This window comes from Aspergillus sclerotioniger, assembly GCF_003184525.1.
Source record: "Aspergillus sclerotioniger CBS 115572 chromosome Unknown BO94scaffold_36, whole genome shotgun sequence".
Lineage (NCBI taxonomy): Eukaryota > Fungi > Ascomycota > Eurotiomycetes > Eurotiales > Aspergillaceae > Aspergillus > Aspergillus sclerotioniger.
This window is the reverse complement of record NW_020291026.1, coordinates 44126-62868: the sequence shown is the minus strand read 5'-3', so window position 1 is coordinate 62868 and position 18743 is coordinate 44126. Positions and strand designations below refer to the sequence as shown.

Genomic DNA, 18743 nt, shown 5'->3' with positions numbered 1-18743 from the left:
AGATGCAGCCCCATCAGAACTCCCGGGGATGTTGAGTGTTGTAGTTGTCGCTCAAGTTCTCGGTAGTGAACGTAAATTATACCAGTTGATTTCCCAAAATACTTAGAGCTATGCACGTTCAGGGCTTAGGGTTGACGGTTTTGATTTGGAAGGTTGCGCCTGGAAGCTCAGCAGACTCCGCTTGAACGGTAGTTGTAATGCCTAAATTCGATAGAGCACCGCGAATGACACCGCATGGAAACCATAGATACTACAATAGACGCAAGAAAGTTAGGGCACGAAGAGTTGACACAGTGGATAAGCATGTCTGGTATGGCCATACCGCTTGAGCCATGGATACCGCTTCACTCCGAACAGACGTACTCATTCTTGCAAACGGTCGAAAAGAGTTGTCCGTCAAGACATACACACCCTGACAGTTGAGGTATTAGCCTTTTCCCTCGAACTGCGAATTCAGAGCGGTCGGAAGCGCAATGAGCCCCTACCCGGTGATTTGTCTTCAAATTATCCACCTGTTTCTTGAAAAGAACCGTCCATAGATCCTTGCACAGGAATTTGATGATATCCAGGTTATCTGCAAATCGAGGGCGGTCTCGGGAGAATCTGCTCCAGCCGACGACGATTCGGTTGAATATGTTAGCCATAAATCTTCACAATCAGCAGCATGTGCAAGATTCCAGTGCCTTTTATGCTCTCGAACACCCTCCAGCATACTGATTGTGGGATACCAGGTATTAAAGATATCGTGCGTACCGTTCTGCGAGTCCTTGTCCAACCCTGTAACCCAGAGTTTCGAGGCGGAAATATGTAGTTTCCCGAATTTCCTCGTCATCCGGTAGCTTGTCCTCTGAGGCAAGTTCTTTTGCCATGCGCTCCGCCATGGGAACGAGCTCTATCAGCAGGAAATCAAGACATGAGGCGCCGAGGAGCCGTGCATGAGGATCCGAAGGATTGAGAGGTGAAGCCGGTGTATCGAAAGACATCGCAAAGGTCGTTCCGAAGTGCTCGTCTAACACGTGGTAGCTTGATATGCAATTAATATGGCATAAATCGATTGGCGACAGTATATTACGCCTTGTCCCCAGTCGATTCGCGGAGATTATGCGGCTCGGGGTAAGCCAGCCAAGCCGGCCCGGGGGTCCCCCTCCCGTCCCAGACGTACGTAGTAGGTCTTGCGGAGTAAGCCCTGAGGCATAACGTGTGTCCGGGATTTGATTACACACAACACATTTTATTACAGTAGGCCTTTACGACAGAACGTGCGGAGTATTTGTAGAGGCATAACTCGACTTTTATAGCCCAGATCGGACTTCTCTACTGTCTAAATAGGCTCTTCTAAGCAGATAGAATACGAATATCAGGTCCAAGGCCAATGAGTACATAAGGAGCACAGCGTATTCCTAGAACAAGGAATGTTTGTTCTAAGTCCTACCAGCCACAGATATTGAAAGTAAAACCTGTATTCCATAATGTGCTTGTCCAACGCTCCCAATAAATCTGCGCAGTGAATATGCCCACGAAACAGAACGCGCCTGACACCGTGCAAATATGCTTCAATAATTCGATGCATCGTAACTGGCCTGGCTAGGGTATTCAGAACTATGCTGGCTTGATAATGGGAGGCCCCCGTTTATAGAACCTCCATTGTATGAGTTGGAAAAGTCATGCCTAAGTGAGGGTCGGCTCACTGAATTAAACGCTGGCCGCTTGGCGGGCCTGATTGGGGTATCGTCATCCTCATCACTTCCCGTAAGATCGATCACCTGGGCAACATTGCGCTTGTTCGTCGATAAATGAGCTGCTGATGATGTCGCTGAGGGCTCTCGTGACTGTGTAGGAGTCCGGTGAACTAGGAAAGTTGGAGCTGAAAGAGACTCTTGTTTGATGGGCGTAACTCCGGGTTCCGTAATCTCTATCAACTCGTCATCGTCATCGTCATCTGTTGTTGGGGTGAACCCGCCCGCTTTTGCAGAGTCTTCATGGTTGGGGCTAGTCCATCGGCCATCTGGTTCTATAATGACTTGTTCAACGTCTAACGAGGTTAAACGAAGTATGTCATCGACATACCTATGGAATCAGAAAAATGCCACACATACAAAAGGATTCATGTCAGTAGGTTCTGCCTTACTGGTCAATTTGCAGTGACTCAAAACTTGTCGCTTTGGAACAAACAGGACATGACCAGGTTGGTGCTTGTTCCTGGAGTTGCAAAAACGAAGACGCGTCAAAACATTGGTTATGGGTGCATATAACAGAGCGACAAGGGACCTCGATTCGGAGAGTCGATAAAGGGCACTTGAGTGACATAACACTGGACGTGGCAACAATATCTGAGTCCCCTGCTTTATTTCTCACTGCAAGACATTAGCCAGGCTCAATTCAATGAATATAGGACCAGATGCATACTTTCTCGCAAAACCTGTTCCTTCGAAATTGTCTTCCTCCTTTTTAATTCGGTCACGAGCTCTTCGACGGGATGTCGCTGAACAAGATTAACGAGAACGAAGAACCGCTATATCTCGTTAGCCTGGCTCCATGCAGTCTCATCCCATCTGGGTGTAAAGACCCAACGAATCACATAAATGATAAACGGGACATCAAGAAGAGTTTGATGCTTACCTTTTGGGTAAGAGCATAAGTCATAACAATGTTATTCGGATACCCGGGCTTCTTGCGGATATATTGGGTTACATCGGCTGGCCGTGTTGTACCAGGTTTGTTCTTCAGGCCTCTCAAGTTGGCTTTCACCTCATCGAGATTCGCCTTAAGTTCCACTTGGTGAGGGAACGCGACATCCGACTTAGTATATTGATTGAGGCCTGTGTCTGCAGCGCAATACACCATCACCCGAAGATTTGGGTCAGCCTGTAGCCTAGCCGCTACATTTGGTGTAAGAACAACTTTGAGCTCCACACTGTCCCTAGTTTGTTCGCGTACTTATCAACTGATTAGAGAGAAAGAAACCCACTGGACTCGAACCATACTACCAAGGTCTTACCTTTACATTCTGATGTGGAAGTCAATGGCTCCAGGACAGTGTAGAAAGGGCTATCTTTGAAAGTCAAACGGCCTATATGACAGTTAGAAACCATCCTGGCCTCGGTTAGGGGCGAACCATAAGGGTAGATTAGGTACCAGTTGTAGGTCCATGTGATGGCATTTGTATACTCAAAGGTGGGGGTCTATGCTGCGTGGGTAAAGGCTGACTGACTGGAGGTGGTTGAAAGAGCTGACTGGGAACGGATTGCGATGTAGAGGAGGGAGGAACTGGCCGGCATGCTGTAGCATAGATGAATTTCCTCAAGTTATCATACTGTTCAACATGCCCTGCTTGGCTAAGTCTCTCAATATCTAATGTGGTTCATAAGCAGTTAATACTATCACAACGATTCCCTTAAACTAGGTCTAGAGAGGGAAATCCAAGATAAGATCAGGTATAACGAACAATCGATTATGCGTAACTGCAACGAAGCCTTCACTCCGGAGACAGCAAGCCCCTCATTTCTTAGAATGTCCTTGAGCTGCGCATTCGTAAATGTCTTGACTAGAGCAACCAGGCTTTGTGTATCTGAAAATTGACCGACAGAAGCCATGGCTAGAGTCAAAACAGCCGCTAGTCAGTAGCAAAATGAGCATACGAGCGTTATCTCAGGAAGAAAGATAGTTCAAGACAGTTGCGCTATGCTCAGCGACACTGTTCAAAGACATCTCAATGCTCCGATAAGATGGGCAAGTGAAGATGGGAAAATATGGTGAATGAACCTGAGTCGGAAACACTGTTTATGTTTAAGTCGGGGTCAGAGAGAGCTCTAAGTGAATTAGATGCCAATGGCTGACTACCTTATGCGATCAACCAGGCCAGCGGCGATTGCGGAGGTGAAAAGAGCCTCTAATGTGATGACATAAGATTTTCCCCGAAAAAAAAAATTGAGATGAGGGGGGAGGGGGGAAACCAGGCAAGCCGGCAAATAGAGGCGAAAGACGAAAGCAAAAATCTCCCACTTCACAATATTCTCTGTAACAAGAATAGACGTCAGATTGATCTTTGCAATTGCCTCGTTCTATCTTTCTGGATACTGTCTTTCATATCACTTTCTCTCTGTCTCAAATTCGGCGATCAACCATTATGGCGAAGAGCGGTCGGGCCAGTGTTATCAAACGCAATAGAGCCAAACTCCGAGCCACAGTCTTCGGTCCAGCTGTCGATGCAAGGACTGAGAGATTATCTGCAAAGCTACAAGAGCTCGCTTCCCAGCCTAAACCGAATGAGGCGAAAACAAATATGGAACTCGATAGCACAGGACCAAGTATGTGACAGTCGCTTGGCAAGTCCAGACTACAACTGACCCAGTATGGCGAATTTTAGATGACAAAAAAGATGGCAACATCTCGAATTCCAATGAAGGTGTGCAATTGTCTCTTTCTCTTGAAATTTCTGTCTTGACTATCCACTCAATACTTCCAGCGTCCACGTGCTAACTTACTCAACTGCAGATATGGACATCGATCAGATAACTGCTAAGGGTGGTCAGGTTCGCACCAGCAAATCAGGACGAATTCAAAAGCGTCAGAAGAAAAGTCGCTCGTCTATCGTCTTTCGCCCTCACCAATCAAAAGCTAAAGGGGGTTCAAAGAGGCGATGAAAAGTGTCAGATGTTCTGCTCTATACGTGGGGGCAAAGTCTAACTTCTGTCATATATGGAGTTTGGCGTTATATTGTAAGAGTTGACATACTGGTCTAGATACTACACCCTGATTCCTTGCTTCTCACCATTCCAAAAAAGGAAGTGTGGTACAAAAGGAATATATTGGTGCATACATATATCTTTGGTTTGCCGAGTTACTTAAACATATTACTATGATACGTGTGTGCTACTCGGATAAAGTGTGCCAATCCAGTTACATACCATAAATGTAGTACTTGCCCTAGAAAACACATCAATCATGGAATGAACAGAATCTCAATGTGATTCACGAAAGCAAGTAGCAATATTTCAGTAGTGCTCACGGTTGATGCTATACTAATGTGTACTATCCAAATCAGAAGGCGGTCAGTTCTGTCAGTATATACATCATAGATCGGATGCCACATCTCATTTGAAGCGAACGCGTCGAATGTACTAGTCTTGGAATGTGGAAAGTCTAACCAAATGCAAAATACGCCGACTTATCTTGTGTTTGATCATTGACCTGGATTTAAATGGCCATCCTACCGGGAAGCTGGGCGATAATAATCGCCAATGTATTAACCCCCCTAGCTGTTCTAGTGTTTTCTTCTGGATTTTTTCCTTATAAGCCATTGGTGTCAGGACTTGCGAGGTTTGAAGATGGCAGCAACAGTACTACTGTCCCAAAGGCTTTTGATAAAGTCATCTTCATGGTCATCGATGCCTTGAGGAGGTATGACCGTATTCAAAATCTCAGGTTTTCGTGCTTTAGCTAAACTTACTAGTGACTTTGTCTATTCCAATGATTCTGGGTTCTTCTTTACCCAAAGGTCGGCAAGAGTAAATATCTAACACGAGTTATCGATCTAACTTCAATCCTGATAGCTTGATTCGATCAGGGGCTGCACTCCCATTCACTGCTTATGCTGGTTCTCCAACAGTCACGATGCCCCGTCTTAAAGCCATAACAACTGGGTCCATACCATCTTTCTTGGATGTAATTCTGAATATTGCAGAGTCTGATACTTCGTCGACTCTGATATATCAGGACACCTGGTTAGCACAGTTGAAGGCAAGAGGGGAGCACCTCGTCATGTATGGGGATGACACTTGGCTCAAGCTGTTTCCTGGGATGTTTGAGAGAGCGGATGGAACTACAAGTTTCTTTGTGTCGGTTAGTAAAAGCCAGATGGCCGATATATGAAGACTGAGCAAGTTTGGCGCAGGACTTCAGCGAAGTAGACAACAACGTGACTCGCCACATTCCCAACGAACTCTTGCGGAACGACTGGTCAGCATTTATCATGCATTACCTCGGTCTAGATCATATAGGACACAAAACAGGTCCCCACAGGTAAAACAATCGAGCCAGTGTCTAGCTTCGGGGTAGCCTGATAACAATTATACAGCCCTTACATGGTAACAAAACACTATGAAATGGACACCATTGTCAATAACATATATACGAGCATGGAGCAGGAAGAACATCTCCAGTCCACTCTTTTCGTTTTGTGTGGTGACCATGGGATGAACGATGCCGGAAATCATGGCGGTTCATCAGTTGGTGAGACATCACCCGCACTGCTTTTCATATCACCGAAGTTTCAAGCCTTGAAGAGTTCCAGACAGTCTCCCACAGACTCGCACAGCGACTTCCAATACTACCGTACGGTCGAGCAAACAGACATAACTCCAACATTAGCAGGTCTTCTAGGCTTCCCGATACCTTTGAATAGCTTGGGCGTATTTGTCCCAGAACTTCTTGGCATGTGGAAATTGAGTATGTATACATTTACCCTTCACAGTACATAGATCAGGGGCTTATACTGTGGGTACTCTCGGCTTAGGTTCGCAAAGGATTCATTTGTTGCTCTCAAATTCAAGGCAGTTACTGAGGAAAATGAAGGAGACATACCCTAATTACAGTTTTGAGCCCCATTCGAATAGTATCAGTTGTGACATTGAACCATTACCTGACGTCGATATGGCCCAGTGTGCGTGGATCCAGATCAATCATTTGCTCAACGACTCTGGCGGAGTCGATAAAGATGACCTTTATCCTGAGCTCGAGTCTGCCTTATTTCGGTTCCTGAAACTTGCTCAGAGGGTAATGAGCAGTGCAGCTAGTGATTACAATCTCAGTAATCTTCTTCTGGGGTTATTCATCACATTTCTCGTTGTCTTGCTTTCTTTTCCTACCACGTATACACTGCTCTCAAACTCCGGGCATGCCGGGACATTCTATGCACTAAGTATCCTATGTTACGGCGCCATGATGTTTGCTAGTAGCTACGTGGAGGAGGAGCAACAATTTTGGAATTGGGCTTTCACTGCGTGGGCATTTTACTTGCATGTCAAAACATGTTTGCGTCCGCATTGCTCCACATTCTCACAGCACAATTTGAGAAATTGCCATCGCCTGTACGAACTGATACTTTCCAAGTATGGGGCAGTTGCGCTGCTGTTATCTCACAGAGTTTTGAGACGCTGGAACCAGACCGGTCAGAAATTTGCTGCTGAACCAGATATTGCCCGGACTTTTCTCCCTTCTCACCGGTCAATATTGTGGCTCTTTGTGGTCTTAACATACGCCGACACTTCTAGGCACCTCTTGGCCAACCGTTGTCTATCAAAGCTATGGCGACTATGTTGTTTCACAGTGACGGCAGCTGCATTCATTCTGAAACTCTCCTATGTGGCCTCAGACTTCCCTGAGCTTCTTCCTGAGATTATATTTGTCTCTTTGAGGAAGATACTCGATGGAGGGTCTCTTATCATTTTCACACGACTAGTTTTAGGTGGAATTTTCTCCCTCGTCCCTTTGTCGATGTATTCTGGCAAACCTTCGCAACAACTGCCTATGTTGGGAGGCAAGTCTCAACCACTGGTCCTCCCTCAGGCATCGGCTAACAGGATACAGTTTTCTCGAGCACCGTCTTCCATGATGCCCTCACTCTTTTCTTAATAACACAGTCAAGAGCCACAAACATCCCGCTATTTCTAATATTCAGGCTTCATGCAGATATCATTGCTTCGATGAAACTGCCTGCCCTTGAGCTAGCGATTACATCTTTGCTCGCGCAATATATGACATTTTTCGCATTCGGGGGTTCAAATTCTATATCCTCTGTTGATCTGTCTAATGCATATAATGGCATTGGCAACTACAGCGTCATCTTGGTCGGTATTCTGACGTTTGTAAGCAATTGGACTGGGCCCATATGGTGGGTATCGGCTGCTCGGGTCCTCCGACTAAGACAGGCTCGACATGAAAGAAATGCCCACATGGCTGTTGTCACTTTCCATATGGCGGCGACCTTGATGCCTGTCATGGCAGCATGCACAACCTTGAGAGCGCATCTCTTTATCTGGACTGTCTTCTCCCCCAAGTACCTCTATGCAATGGCATGGACTATTATCAACCACTTGGTTGTGAATTTAGTTAGCGAGGTCTGGTTCTCTCTTTAAAGCAGACAACTGGAGCATTGAGGCCGAGTTAGAGGGAACCAACCTCTAGGACCTCATTCCCTACTCATAACAAGATTGTGCTCTTCAATATATTATTCATATCTTAAAATTTGTGTCCCATAATCATTCTATAGTACTATAGCAGGCTGTCGAATAGATCGTCAATAGCATCCTTCGTCCGCACTTTCTTTCGCATTTTCTTCCCGCCCAACCCCACTGCGCTCGTATGGTCTTTTGAAGCAGTCCCGTGATGAGCACGACGTAAATTGTTTGAGTTCTTAGTCGTAGATGGCATCACGGGTGTTGAAGAGTCTTCACGACGACAGAGGACGACCCCAACGTCCTCATTCTTTTGGGCGCCAATGCCACAGACGGGGTCAGCCGAAGTCTTTCCTGCTTGGGATGACATCTTCAGCTCCTTATCTAGGCCTGTCACTCTTGTGAGACGAGCAAGTGTGGCTAGTAGTACTGTCCCCAGAGTAGAGAATTGCCCGTCGGCAACAACTGTGGAGAATGCTCTGAGTACCAAGTTAGCGATTGTCTTTGATGAGATTGGGCCAAATGAAGAGAATTATTGTAGGAATTCGCCCACTTCCCTAACTTACAGGTAGCATTTTGGTATAACATGGATCGCCAGATAATATCTATACTTATCAGCAGAGAACACCGCGCCGCCATATGATGACCGATGGTCAAGAATTTTTGCGAGCTTAAAGGTATCCCGTTTGAGGATTGACAACCACCTCCACCACTTAGTCCCTCGATGTTGATTTTTATTGCGGTGAAAGATCAATTGAAGTATAGAATGCACCGCAGATACTTTATCCACATCCATAATCATTCTCTACAACGTGAATAGAAGTCTTTGTCGACTACTAGCCCGAGCGTGATATGAGCGATTCTGTGTTGTGTTGAGGAATGATAGGTTGGTTTGAAGCACGCAAGAGGAGAAAGAGAACATGAACCCAGTAGGTAAATCAAAAATGTTTCGTCATAGTTTAGTCAGCAGGCGCAACTGAGATTGTATGACAGACCAGGTCCGATTCAACGTCGCCGGCTTACATCAGATAGGTTCGGTAGCATACCTACCTCAAGGATGCAAGGATGCACAGATCATGTTGTATTTCCGTCGCTTCGCCCTTCAATGGCAATATGAAAAACCTAATAGTTCAACGATCTACCTTCACCCGAATGGGAGAATAGTTGGGTATTGAGAATAATCCTTTTCAACTTTTATAATTTGTATTTGAATCTTTAGATTATCGGGTTCGGGGTTTCAAGAGACACCAGGGGAAGGGAACCTAAATCTCACAGAGAAAGGCTTCCAACATTTAGACTCAGTTTGAGACACCGTACCAAGCCAACCAGGGCCATAATGGTTTCTCCCATGGGTCAAATGCTGACTGTCACTCCAATCAAACACTGGTACTCAGCACAAGAAACGGAAAAGACGCAGAAAAGGAGAATAGACAGTTTGCTAGCTAAGACGACAACGGGAAGCGCCACGTAATGACTTGCCGCTACGCGAAACGCAGGTCGTAAGACTTGGTTGTCTTTCCCAGCTAAGATGAAGGAGTGGCCTGATCAGAAGCAGCCCTTGAGCTATAGTAAGTCAAGAAATTCGTTGTCCGTTTTTGTGCAATGAATCGTACCACATTTTCATGCCAGGATAAGTACAAGGGGCACTTTTGAGGCCGTTACCGACACCATAGGGGCGTCTCGGTGCGATTGTTCGGACGTAGACTATTTCGCGCTCAGCGGCAGTCGTTCCACGGTCGAATTGAGAACGGCGTCTGCGCTGCTCGTCACGGTATTGCTGGCCCACGCGGGGGGCAAATAGTCCTAGAAGGCTCATACATGAATCTCGATAGTTTTTCAAGTCTTTTACGTATTACTCACCAACGTGTTCTGCATTCTCAATGCTCCTGCGCATTTTCGAAGGGTTGTCCGGCCCTGGAAAGCGATCCTCAGTGCCAGCGAGAGGGCCAGTTCCAGTATGGAAAATCTGCAAATAATAAGCTTCTGTTTCACTCACGTACTTGCATCCTTTATGGCACAGATTACACGGACCTTTGGTCGGAACGACGGGTGTTCCAGCATGACAGAACTGTTTCGAAACTTTTGCACCAAGCAATCTTTTCCTTGGATAGCTGCTATAGGATTTAGACTCTTCATCATACTCTACCTGGATTGGAAAGAGTACGAACTGGCATAAGATACCTCGGCCACCTTATCACTGTTGAAACAATTCCTGCAGTGCGTTAATACAATGGCAAGCGATACTTTTCATGCCTGGACATTAAGTTCTCACCAGGTTCGCCCCGCTCTCGCATTGACAAACTATATCAATTTAGATTTGTTGGTATAGAAGGTAGTAAGACGATACTGACATCAATAATATCGATTGGCTAGCATTTGTTAGTGATAAGTACTGTGTACAAAGAGACTGTTAAATGGACTTACATCTTCGAAGTTTATGAAGGCGTATCCGACACTGATATATCAAACGTTAGATTTGGGGATTGGGGCGTGATAGTTGAATGACAGTCGTACTTGCAATTGTTTGCAAAATCTGTAGGTTCGATACAGTGGTCAGTCATTTTGTCCATGATTTGAGCGAGGACAAGTCAACTTACCAATTCGTAGATACATAAAATCGTATTTTCCATGGCTTGTCTCATCCACAATAGCCTTCAGCATAGCCTTGCTTTATCAGTTTGCCCTAACGCTATCCCAATAGTGAGGCTGCTTTGCGTAGGAATGCTTACTTGGTCAATCTTGTTTGGGATATTACGAAGCATAATCTGCAGCAAAGTTGCTTGTCAACAATTAACCCAAAAAATAAAGAAATGGCGGTTTTACCGTAGTTCTAACATCCAAGCCAAGACGTATTCGCTCTATATCAACTGCATTTTGGCTACCCATGCGTAGGTCAGGATAGCGGCTGAGCTCGCGGCGTGGAGAAGGCAAGATCCTTTCACCAGCCTTTGACATCCAGTCCATAAGACTAGCATGCTCACCAGGAGGCACTGTAGACCGACCGGTAGGGCTAAGCTCCATATAAGATGATCGGCTGGGTCGATTCGAAGCCCAAGAAGCGTTTTTGTTGAAAGAAGTCTCATGTGGAGAGAACTCTTCCCTTGAGGGGGTCGTACTTGTGAAAGGCAGCCCACCTTTTCTCTCTTCCATATCTGGCCTGAATAATGAGATTTCGAGGATGCAGTCCTTTCATCATGTTAGTTAACTGCGTAGGACCAAAAGAAGGGATTGTCGACGCACATCAACAGAGGTCCCATTCAGTGTAGTCATAAAGTTTTCGGCATCACGAGTATTAAAATACTCGATGTGGAACTCGCAGATGCTTTCTTGGCCAATTGGTAGGGGGGTAAATGACTTTATATCGCCGAATGTCATGGCAAGGGTTTCAAGTGAGCGAGCAACACTGTGTTGATTGAGATTGGGGTTTCGCCCGTCATAGTAGACAGTTACAAGCAATTGGCCCTCGTAATCCGATGTTTGCGACAAAAGAGAAGGCTCAACATGCTGCACATACTCCTTGGGAGCAATAGGAGAGACGTGCCATTCAGGCCTGAGGATCTTGACTTTTTCAATGGCCTTCGTGGCTTCACGGCTGTCGGTGAACGCAACATATATCTTGCCCATTGAATTGAGCTCTGAAAGCAAAGGGCCTCTGAGAGAGCCAAACTCGCGACGCTAAACAAAAAATATCAGTCAATACTTATTTTGCAACCCCCCCTCCCCCAGCTCTTTACCTTCAAGGAGTCACATACATTAAAGAATCCTGCCAAGGACATATACGTGAGGTTTTTCGGCACATTCTCAATAACTAGTGCGCGACTTCGTCTCTCAGCATCAAATGCTTCATGGATCATGGTGAAATGTTGATGTTTCAAATCGATTTGACTGTTTCCGATGATTCCATAGTTTGGTGGGCTCTTCTCTGGGGCTTGCAAGTGCCCTTGTTTTCCTTCACTTGGGTCGACATCTGAATTAGCAGTCAAATAACTAACACTGGGAAATCCTCGAGACAGAGATAGAGTTTGGTTCCCAATTGAAACGCTGTCTGCCATTCCAATTGGTGTGAAGCTTGCAGCTGTTGGAGAAAGCTGCACACGGTTAGATGTGCTCGTGGAGACCAGAAAAGGATCAGATGATCTATACATGTTATTAAAAAGTCTAGAACTGTATATGTTTGCGTACTTACGCCGGGTAGAGTTTTCGGACCCCAGAATCGCTCAATGGATCACCAACGCGGGGCTCAGAGAGACACTTGGATCGCATATCCTCGGGGGAGTATGCCGTAAGCTTGGTATCTGGAGATCCATTGACAGAGCCGATCTCATTTGTAGAGCAGGGACTGCTCAAGCCGTGAGAGGAATCGTTCGGCCTCATCCTGTCAGGCTGTCTCGAAGACCTCAGCCGAATCCAGCAGAATTCCTCCTTTTCGATGTGGTCTTTTGAAGCAGCAAGTTCAAACTCACACAATCAAGAGGCGCTCAAAAACTCTCTATAACAGGATTGTATCATGAGGTTTGTGATATTGAAATAGAAGCAATTTCTCGCTTAGAGGAATACTCAAGCAGACCACCAATCCAGGCCCAACCTCTCGGTCGAGTGAAATACCAGGTGCCTAGAAATGCAGAAGGGAAAGGAGAGGATGCGTTTTAAGAAAACAAACAATAAAGGAGGGGGGGGGGGGGGGGGGAGCATGTCTCATGAAAGAAACCCAAGAGCACGCTGCGTATAGAACCTGTTATTACACATACTGCAACAAAACCACGACTACCATGCCCAACGTAGGCGCCAAGGGTGGAGAACGAGTACTAGAGTATATACCTATTATCACTCACCCTCCTAACACAGAAAAAATCTCCATATGAGCATTATTTGATGCAATTGGATGTCAATGAGTTGCTGTTCTGGCGGGGAATATGGATATGATTCATATACCAGGTGGGAGCTTGTAGTGGCCTTTCTAGACCTGTAAGACATTGGATACGATTACTAATTGATTTGTAGTTCAACTGTCTTTTTTTTATTTTGTATCTTTTGTTCATTGTATAGTGATAAGAAAGTAAAATTTCATACCTCTTCTGGACTGCGTGAAGATGGGTTAAATCTATGATAGCCAAGCATAGGATTAACTAAAGGTATATTATATTTTGAGTCATGTTTGGGAAGATTGAATCAATATTGGCATCACCGTCTCTTCACTGTCTCTTTACTAGTAAATAATTTGGTGTTTCATCTATTCTTCGACAGGCTGCATATCTCTCTTTTTCTTACGGACTGCGGGTTCTTCTGAGTGCGGGGTTTTCAGTACGGGATGCTTCTAGGCTGTGGAGAGCGAATAGGATAGCTACTAGCACTACTGCAGGGGGCTTTCAATTTCTTTCTACCTTCCATGACTGTGTATCCGCATGACGCTTCCATGGCACATAAAGTACAAGAAGATTATATATACAGACAAGAAAGACCTTTGAAGTTTATGATGAGGAGTTCGATACTGCAAAGATTCGGAATCTGCGGCAAAAGCAGCTAGCTATACATCCACTATTAGGAATTCGAAGTAGGCAAGTATCATTTCCAAAATAGCTTAAGCAATAATCCTTGCTAGGTAGTAGATAAGGTAGATTCATTTAAAGTTGGGGCAGCAGATTTACGCGAACAGGTCATTACCGAAAGAAGCTAGAGGAATGCGTGTTCCATCCTCGAGGTCCCCGCAACAACCGAGGATCGGAAGGAAGATGGTACAACCTAGTAGAGTGTACCTAGGTTACTATTCGTACTACTTCTGACTATATCCTACAACCCGTGCAACCTCAACATACAGTATGTTCCCACGTTCCAGGACCAAGTGATCATCAGCCTCCTGATTAATCGATATCTTCAATTGTATGACCAAAAAACCCTTGAGTGTTTCATGCCCCTTTTACTAAAAGTCGTCTTTGGCCATTCCTGAGGACTCATCTCCTCCTATTGTGAACAATTTATTGCCCTGGTCAATTGTGGGTCTTCATCTACAGCATTCAAGAGTGTCAATTCTGAAGCTCTGGCTAGGGCTGTTTCTCCATACAGAGATCGTCAATATGCCGTCCGTGGCATCATCACGTAATGAATCATCATACCTCCTGAACCAGGTACGCGAGGAAAGATGGATAATACGATGGAACACTAACTCATGGTCTCCTATAGCTTATTATATCTCCTTCGGACGCAGACTATCTCGATCAATTGATTCCTTCGATCAAAGAGTACAGCATTGGAAACCGAACATCCCAACTATTACAGACGTTGTCTAGATTTGCTGGTGACAAGGAGGCCGAGATAGAGATCATTTGCAATACAAATCACCAGGAGTTTGTCACCTCAGTGAACCAACTTCTACGCATCAGAGAAGGCACGGTTAGCCTTACCTCTGAGATTTTGGACCTCAACCAGTCTATACAAGCAAGTACGGAGAAGCTGGCCGAGCAGAAGAGAGCTTTGGTGGAGTCACGAAGTCACCGGCAGAACATTGATGAGACATTTCGAGCTATACAAGACTGTCTTGAAGTTTTGCGTCTCGCAAATCAAGTCCATGATTTGCTCGCCAAGAAGAATCACTATGCCGCACTTCGCGCCCTAGAAGAACTGCAAAATGTTCATCTAAAAGGTGTGACGCAGTACAAAATTGCTGATATGATTCAGCGCTCGGTTCCTACATCGCAAAAAGCAATAGCCGAGGCAGTCATGTCTGATCTCAATACTTGGTTGTACAGAATTCGGGAGATGTCGCAGTACCTTGGAGAGATTGCTTTGTATCATACAGACCTGCGGAAGACCAGGCAAAAAGGGAGAGCAGAAAAATCGCCGTACCTGGGTCAATTCAAGCTGAATTCAGCAATCGAGCTGGTTTCCGATGAGAGCGAAGAATACGATCTCTTGCAGAACGAGGAACTCCAGGTTGACTTTACGCCGTTATTCGAATGCCTCCATATCCATCGGTCATTAGGACATATGGACAGATTTCGAATCGAGTACGCTAATACACGACGTCGGCAGAAAGAGCTTCTGATCCCGACATCAATAACTCTCATCGATGAGGATGGTGCTAGTCTACACAACCTTCTCGAGGAAATGGCGGGGTTTGCCATTGTCGAACGCTCCACAATGAAGAGAGTCCCAGACCTTAGGTCCTCGGTTGACGTGGGTTCTCTTTTGCGAACAACGGTAGTTACAGTTTACTGAACATGTTCGATTAGGTTGATGAGCTATGGGATTCAATGTGCCAGATGGCCGTGATCCTAATATCAAAGGCACTACATGAGGTTGACAATGCCGAGAGTCTGCTGAAGATAAAAAATCTCATCGCATTGTTTATGCAAACAATGAACGTCTGTTGATCTCCCGGCTTCAATATTTCTCGAGCCTCTCACACTAATAATATAGTAGACCTGGGACTTCCATGTTGGAGTATTTGATGATTTTCTCTTGACTTTGTTCAAAAAATACGCCGAGTTACTGGAAAAAAGATTCAGTGATGATTTCCAAGAGGTATGTCCTCTTAACGTTATTATGCAAGCTCTATGCTGAGATCCGTTAAAGATAGTATCAACCGATGATTATATGCCTATGCCTATCCAGACAATTGAAGAATTTGACAAAGTACTGAATGTCAGTTGGTATAATCCTGAAAAGCCAAGAGAGGAACAAGCGTACGTTTTCCGTCATTTTATTGGGATGCTCTTTATATTGACTAGGGTGCAGGTTTCCGTGTGTCTTACCATTTTCCCAAATGTATCCATTATGCTGCATTGACATCCGGAATTTCCTAAATCAGTTCTACTTTTTTGCCAATGACGACTTCTCCCATTCTAGCGTTATTGATGAAACACTTAGAGATGTAGGTACGATATGTTGAACAGGTCACGGAGATTACTGACCAAGTCAGGCGCTGGATGAGCTTCTATCTAGCAAAGTTTGCGACACTCTTGTGGAGCGGCTGTCTTCACAATATCTGGGACAGATCGTGCAAATCCTGATAAACTTGGAACATTTTGAACTTGCTTGTCGTGAACTTGAGCAGTTACTCGCCGCTGCTAGATCGCAAAATGTTTCTGGTGATGTAGTCACCTTGAATGCTACTGACAAGTTTAAAAGCAATAAGAAGGCAGCTGAGAAACGTATCTTTGAGGTTGTTAATTCCAAGATTGATGACCTTATTGAAACGGCTGAGTACGACTGGATGGCATCTGTTCCACCTGCCGAGCCAAGCAACTACATGCAGACACTGACGCGTTTTCTATCAAACATCATGAACTCAACGTTGCTCGGCCTACCTACAGAAATTAAAGAGCTTATCTATTTTGATGCTCTTAGCCATGCTGCCAATATGATTCTTGTATGTAGTGCCAATGGATATTGTCGAGACTGTCCACTGACCTTCTCCAGGCACTTCCTCTTTCTGCGGAGGTAAAAAAGATCAATCCAAATGGTGTGCTGGCTCTTGCAAAAGATGTCGAATATCTATATCAGTTTGTGGATAGTCTCGGTGTTCCTATACTTCGGGAAAATCTCGATGAACTACAGCAGACAGTGCAGTTGATGCAAGCAGACAACACTGACGAGTTCTATGACATATCCACGAGGAACAAGAAGTATGGCCGTGTAGATGCTATCCATGGCCCAATCTTATTAGAGAAGTACGTTTCTCAACATCATGGTTTGATTTTATTGCTAACCATCAGGAAGGATCATACGCACCGTTCAAAGTCCTGTAAAGACGGATAAGTTTACCACTCTCTCATCAAGGTTTGGTAAGAAGTCATGAACTATGCCGACTATTTGGACTATTTTATTCTACCATCGAACGGTTTAAGCTGCTTGTCTTTGGAGAAAATCATATATGAACAAAGTATATTCCATAAGTGAAATTGGGTATGAGATCTGCTTCGCAAAATATTTGTGGCGTTTGCAACGGATAATCGCTACACCACGTTAACATAGCCGATGGCTTTAGCAATAGAACGGAATCGACGTCATGGCGCGGCAGCATGTATTATCTTAGTTTGCTACCCAGCCTGCACTTGGCTTCCAATTGCCCTGTCACTCACTTCTCGCGCGCAAAGAATTAGTCAAAGTGAGAAGACAGAGATGCACAAAACATATCAAGAGCGGTTTATACAGAGCTCAGGCAATAAAGGCTCTTTAACATACCTGCTGTGGGGGTAGATGCGGATAGGCGGCGTACATTCCTTCGAACATTTGAGGCTGGTGTTGGCCATAGGCTGCCGTTGGGTCCGACTGCACAGCTCCGGCATACATTGTCGGCTGTCGATATTCTTGATCTTGAAGGCCATGTTGTCCAAGAGAACTATAGTCTGGGGGGGGCATGTGATGCTGAACACCGTGTTGGGACGGTGGCAGTTGGCCGGTGGCCCCGGCAGGACCAGCAACGCCTGCAGAAGTCCCAGCTGTCTGATTAGATCGCTTCGCATGCGACGTTGCCTCCTCGCGGGGTACTATATCAATGAGGAAATCGAACATGTCAGATTTCGATAGTGCCGCGGCGATATCAGACCTCTGTAGCGTACGCCGCTTATTATCCTCTGCATGTATCCATGCCCGCATAGTCAGCTCAGTGATAAAAATATCACAGCCCTTCGCAAAAAGTATTGGCGCCTCTGCAGATATCATCTTAACTTCTGGGTCGGCCTTCATGACTTTTTTGATGCGGGCCAGTGGTAGCTGGTGTATTTTATAATCATGATTGTCTGATTCGAGATGATTGATGATATGCTGCCAATATGTCGTGAGGATATCACGGGCTGTCCCCTGCAAACCTTGATTGACCTGGCAGGGATCAGTCAACAACTATACTCTGGCAATTATGCGAGCGGCACGCCCAGAGAACTCACATTTGCCCATGTGCCGGTATAAAGCTCGGCAACAGGCGCATACCCTTGAGCTGAAAGCTAGACAAGTAAAGCAGGTCAGCTGATAGAACAGAAGAGTGCTCGCAGGCTTTCAGGTAACTGTACCGCTGCACTGGCGCCTAAGGACACAACATCAGTGACTCGAGTTAGGACTCTGACTATTTTAGGGGAAAGTACCATAATGCCCACCATTTCTGGTGTCGTACACGGGCTGCTGTCTGCCTTGCTGCTGTCCGGCGTTCTGCGCAGCTTGTTCCATGATAAGATGACTTTTTCGGCCCCTCTTTATTGAATATAACACATGCACAGCACTCTCTTTCGGAAAGCAGATAAGAAGCCGTTCTCTACACAACGTGACAACGGGCGCTATGCGACGCGACGGAGTCGAGGAAGGCGGGTCAGTCTCTCTGATGACAGAGTTGGGAGCTTAAGCGAACAATAGCTTGGCCTGGTTGTCTGGCAGGCGACCGAGAATTAGGAGGCAGGATGAAAGATGGCGGTGATGGCCAGGCGTCCGAAAGAGATCTAATCGATGCCCTTGCACGGTAGTATTCAGGTGGTGTGCAACAACGCCGCGCCAAGCATAGCGCAGCTCGAGTGACGCTAGCAGAAGCCTCTTGGCATCACAAGCACTGCGGGAGTTACTACATAGTACCTCTCCGTACTAGAA

At 45.6% G+C, this 18743-nt stretch overlaps 5 protein-coding genes across 5 annotated transcripts; 2 read left to right on the top strand and 3 right to left on the bottom strand.

Moving 5' to 3' along the window:
- Window positions 1-25: 25 nt before the first annotated feature.
- On the bottom strand, window positions 26-1136 carry BO94DRAFT_256994 (trafficking protein particle complex subunit). The gene is made up of 4 exons (XM_025606466.1): window positions 754-1136; window positions 486-603; window positions 323-412; window positions 26-250 (listed from the first exon to the last, which is right to left on the bottom strand). The coding sequence occupies exons 1-4, from the start codon at window positions 981-983 to the stop codon at window positions 119-121; spliced, it is 570 nt and encodes a 189-aa protein (XP_025462904.1). The 5' UTR covers window positions 984-1136; the 3' UTR covers window positions 26-118.
- Window positions 1137-1278: 142 nt separating this feature from the next.
- On the bottom strand, window positions 1279-3855 carry BO94DRAFT_539437 (Siz/PIAS RING finger protein). Its single transcript, XM_025612704.1, has 7 exons — window positions 3446-3855; window positions 3136-3351; window positions 2999-3070; window positions 2620-2936; window positions 2407-2512; window positions 2129-2354; window positions 1279-2067 (listed from the first exon to the last, which is right to left on the bottom strand). The coding sequence occupies exons 1-7, from the start codon at window positions 3591-3593 to the stop codon at window positions 1554-1556; spliced, it is 1599 nt and encodes a 532-aa protein (XP_025462903.1). The 5' UTR covers window positions 3594-3855; the 3' UTR covers window positions 1279-1553.
- A 147-nt stretch (window positions 3856-4002) lies between these two features.
- BO94DRAFT_501622 (DUF2423 domain-containing protein) lies at window positions 4003-4840 on the top strand. The gene is made up of 3 exons (XM_025609437.1): window positions 4003-4307; window positions 4367-4405; window positions 4495-4840. Exons 1-3 carry the CDS (start codon window positions 4127-4129, stop codon window positions 4641-4643), a joined length of 369 nt encoding a protein of 122 aa, XP_025462902.1. The 5' UTR covers window positions 4003-4126; the 3' UTR covers window positions 4644-4840.
- A 360-nt stretch (window positions 4841-5200) lies between these two features.
- On the top strand, window positions 5201-16968 carry BO94DRAFT_560290 (putative exocyst complex component Sec15; the record flags this gene model as incomplete). Its single annotated transcript, XM_025614141.1, has 14 exons — window positions 5201-5400; window positions 5453-5497; window positions 5553-5841; window positions 5894-6021; window positions 6077-6447; window positions 6716-7030; window positions 14377-15317; window positions 15401-15532; window positions 15591-15692; window positions 15744-15853; window positions 15906-16041; window positions 16090-16539; window positions 16590-16840; window positions 16890-16968. 14 exons carry the CDS (start codon window positions 5201-5203, stop codon window positions 16966-16968), a joined length of 3549 nt encoding a protein of 1182 aa, XP_025462901.1.
- On the bottom strand, window positions 16890-18687 carry hapE (CCAAT-binding factor complex subunit HapE). The gene is made up of 4 exons (XM_025610339.1): window positions 18251-18687; window positions 18179-18192; window positions 18056-18112; window positions 16890-17990 (listed from the first exon to the last, which is right to left on the bottom strand). The coding sequence occupies exons 1-4, from the start codon at window positions 18330-18332 to the stop codon at window positions 17346-17348; spliced, it is 798 nt and encodes a 265-aa protein (XP_025462900.1). The 5' UTR covers window positions 18333-18687; the 3' UTR covers window positions 16890-17345.
- Window positions 18688-18743: the final 56 nt, after the last annotated feature.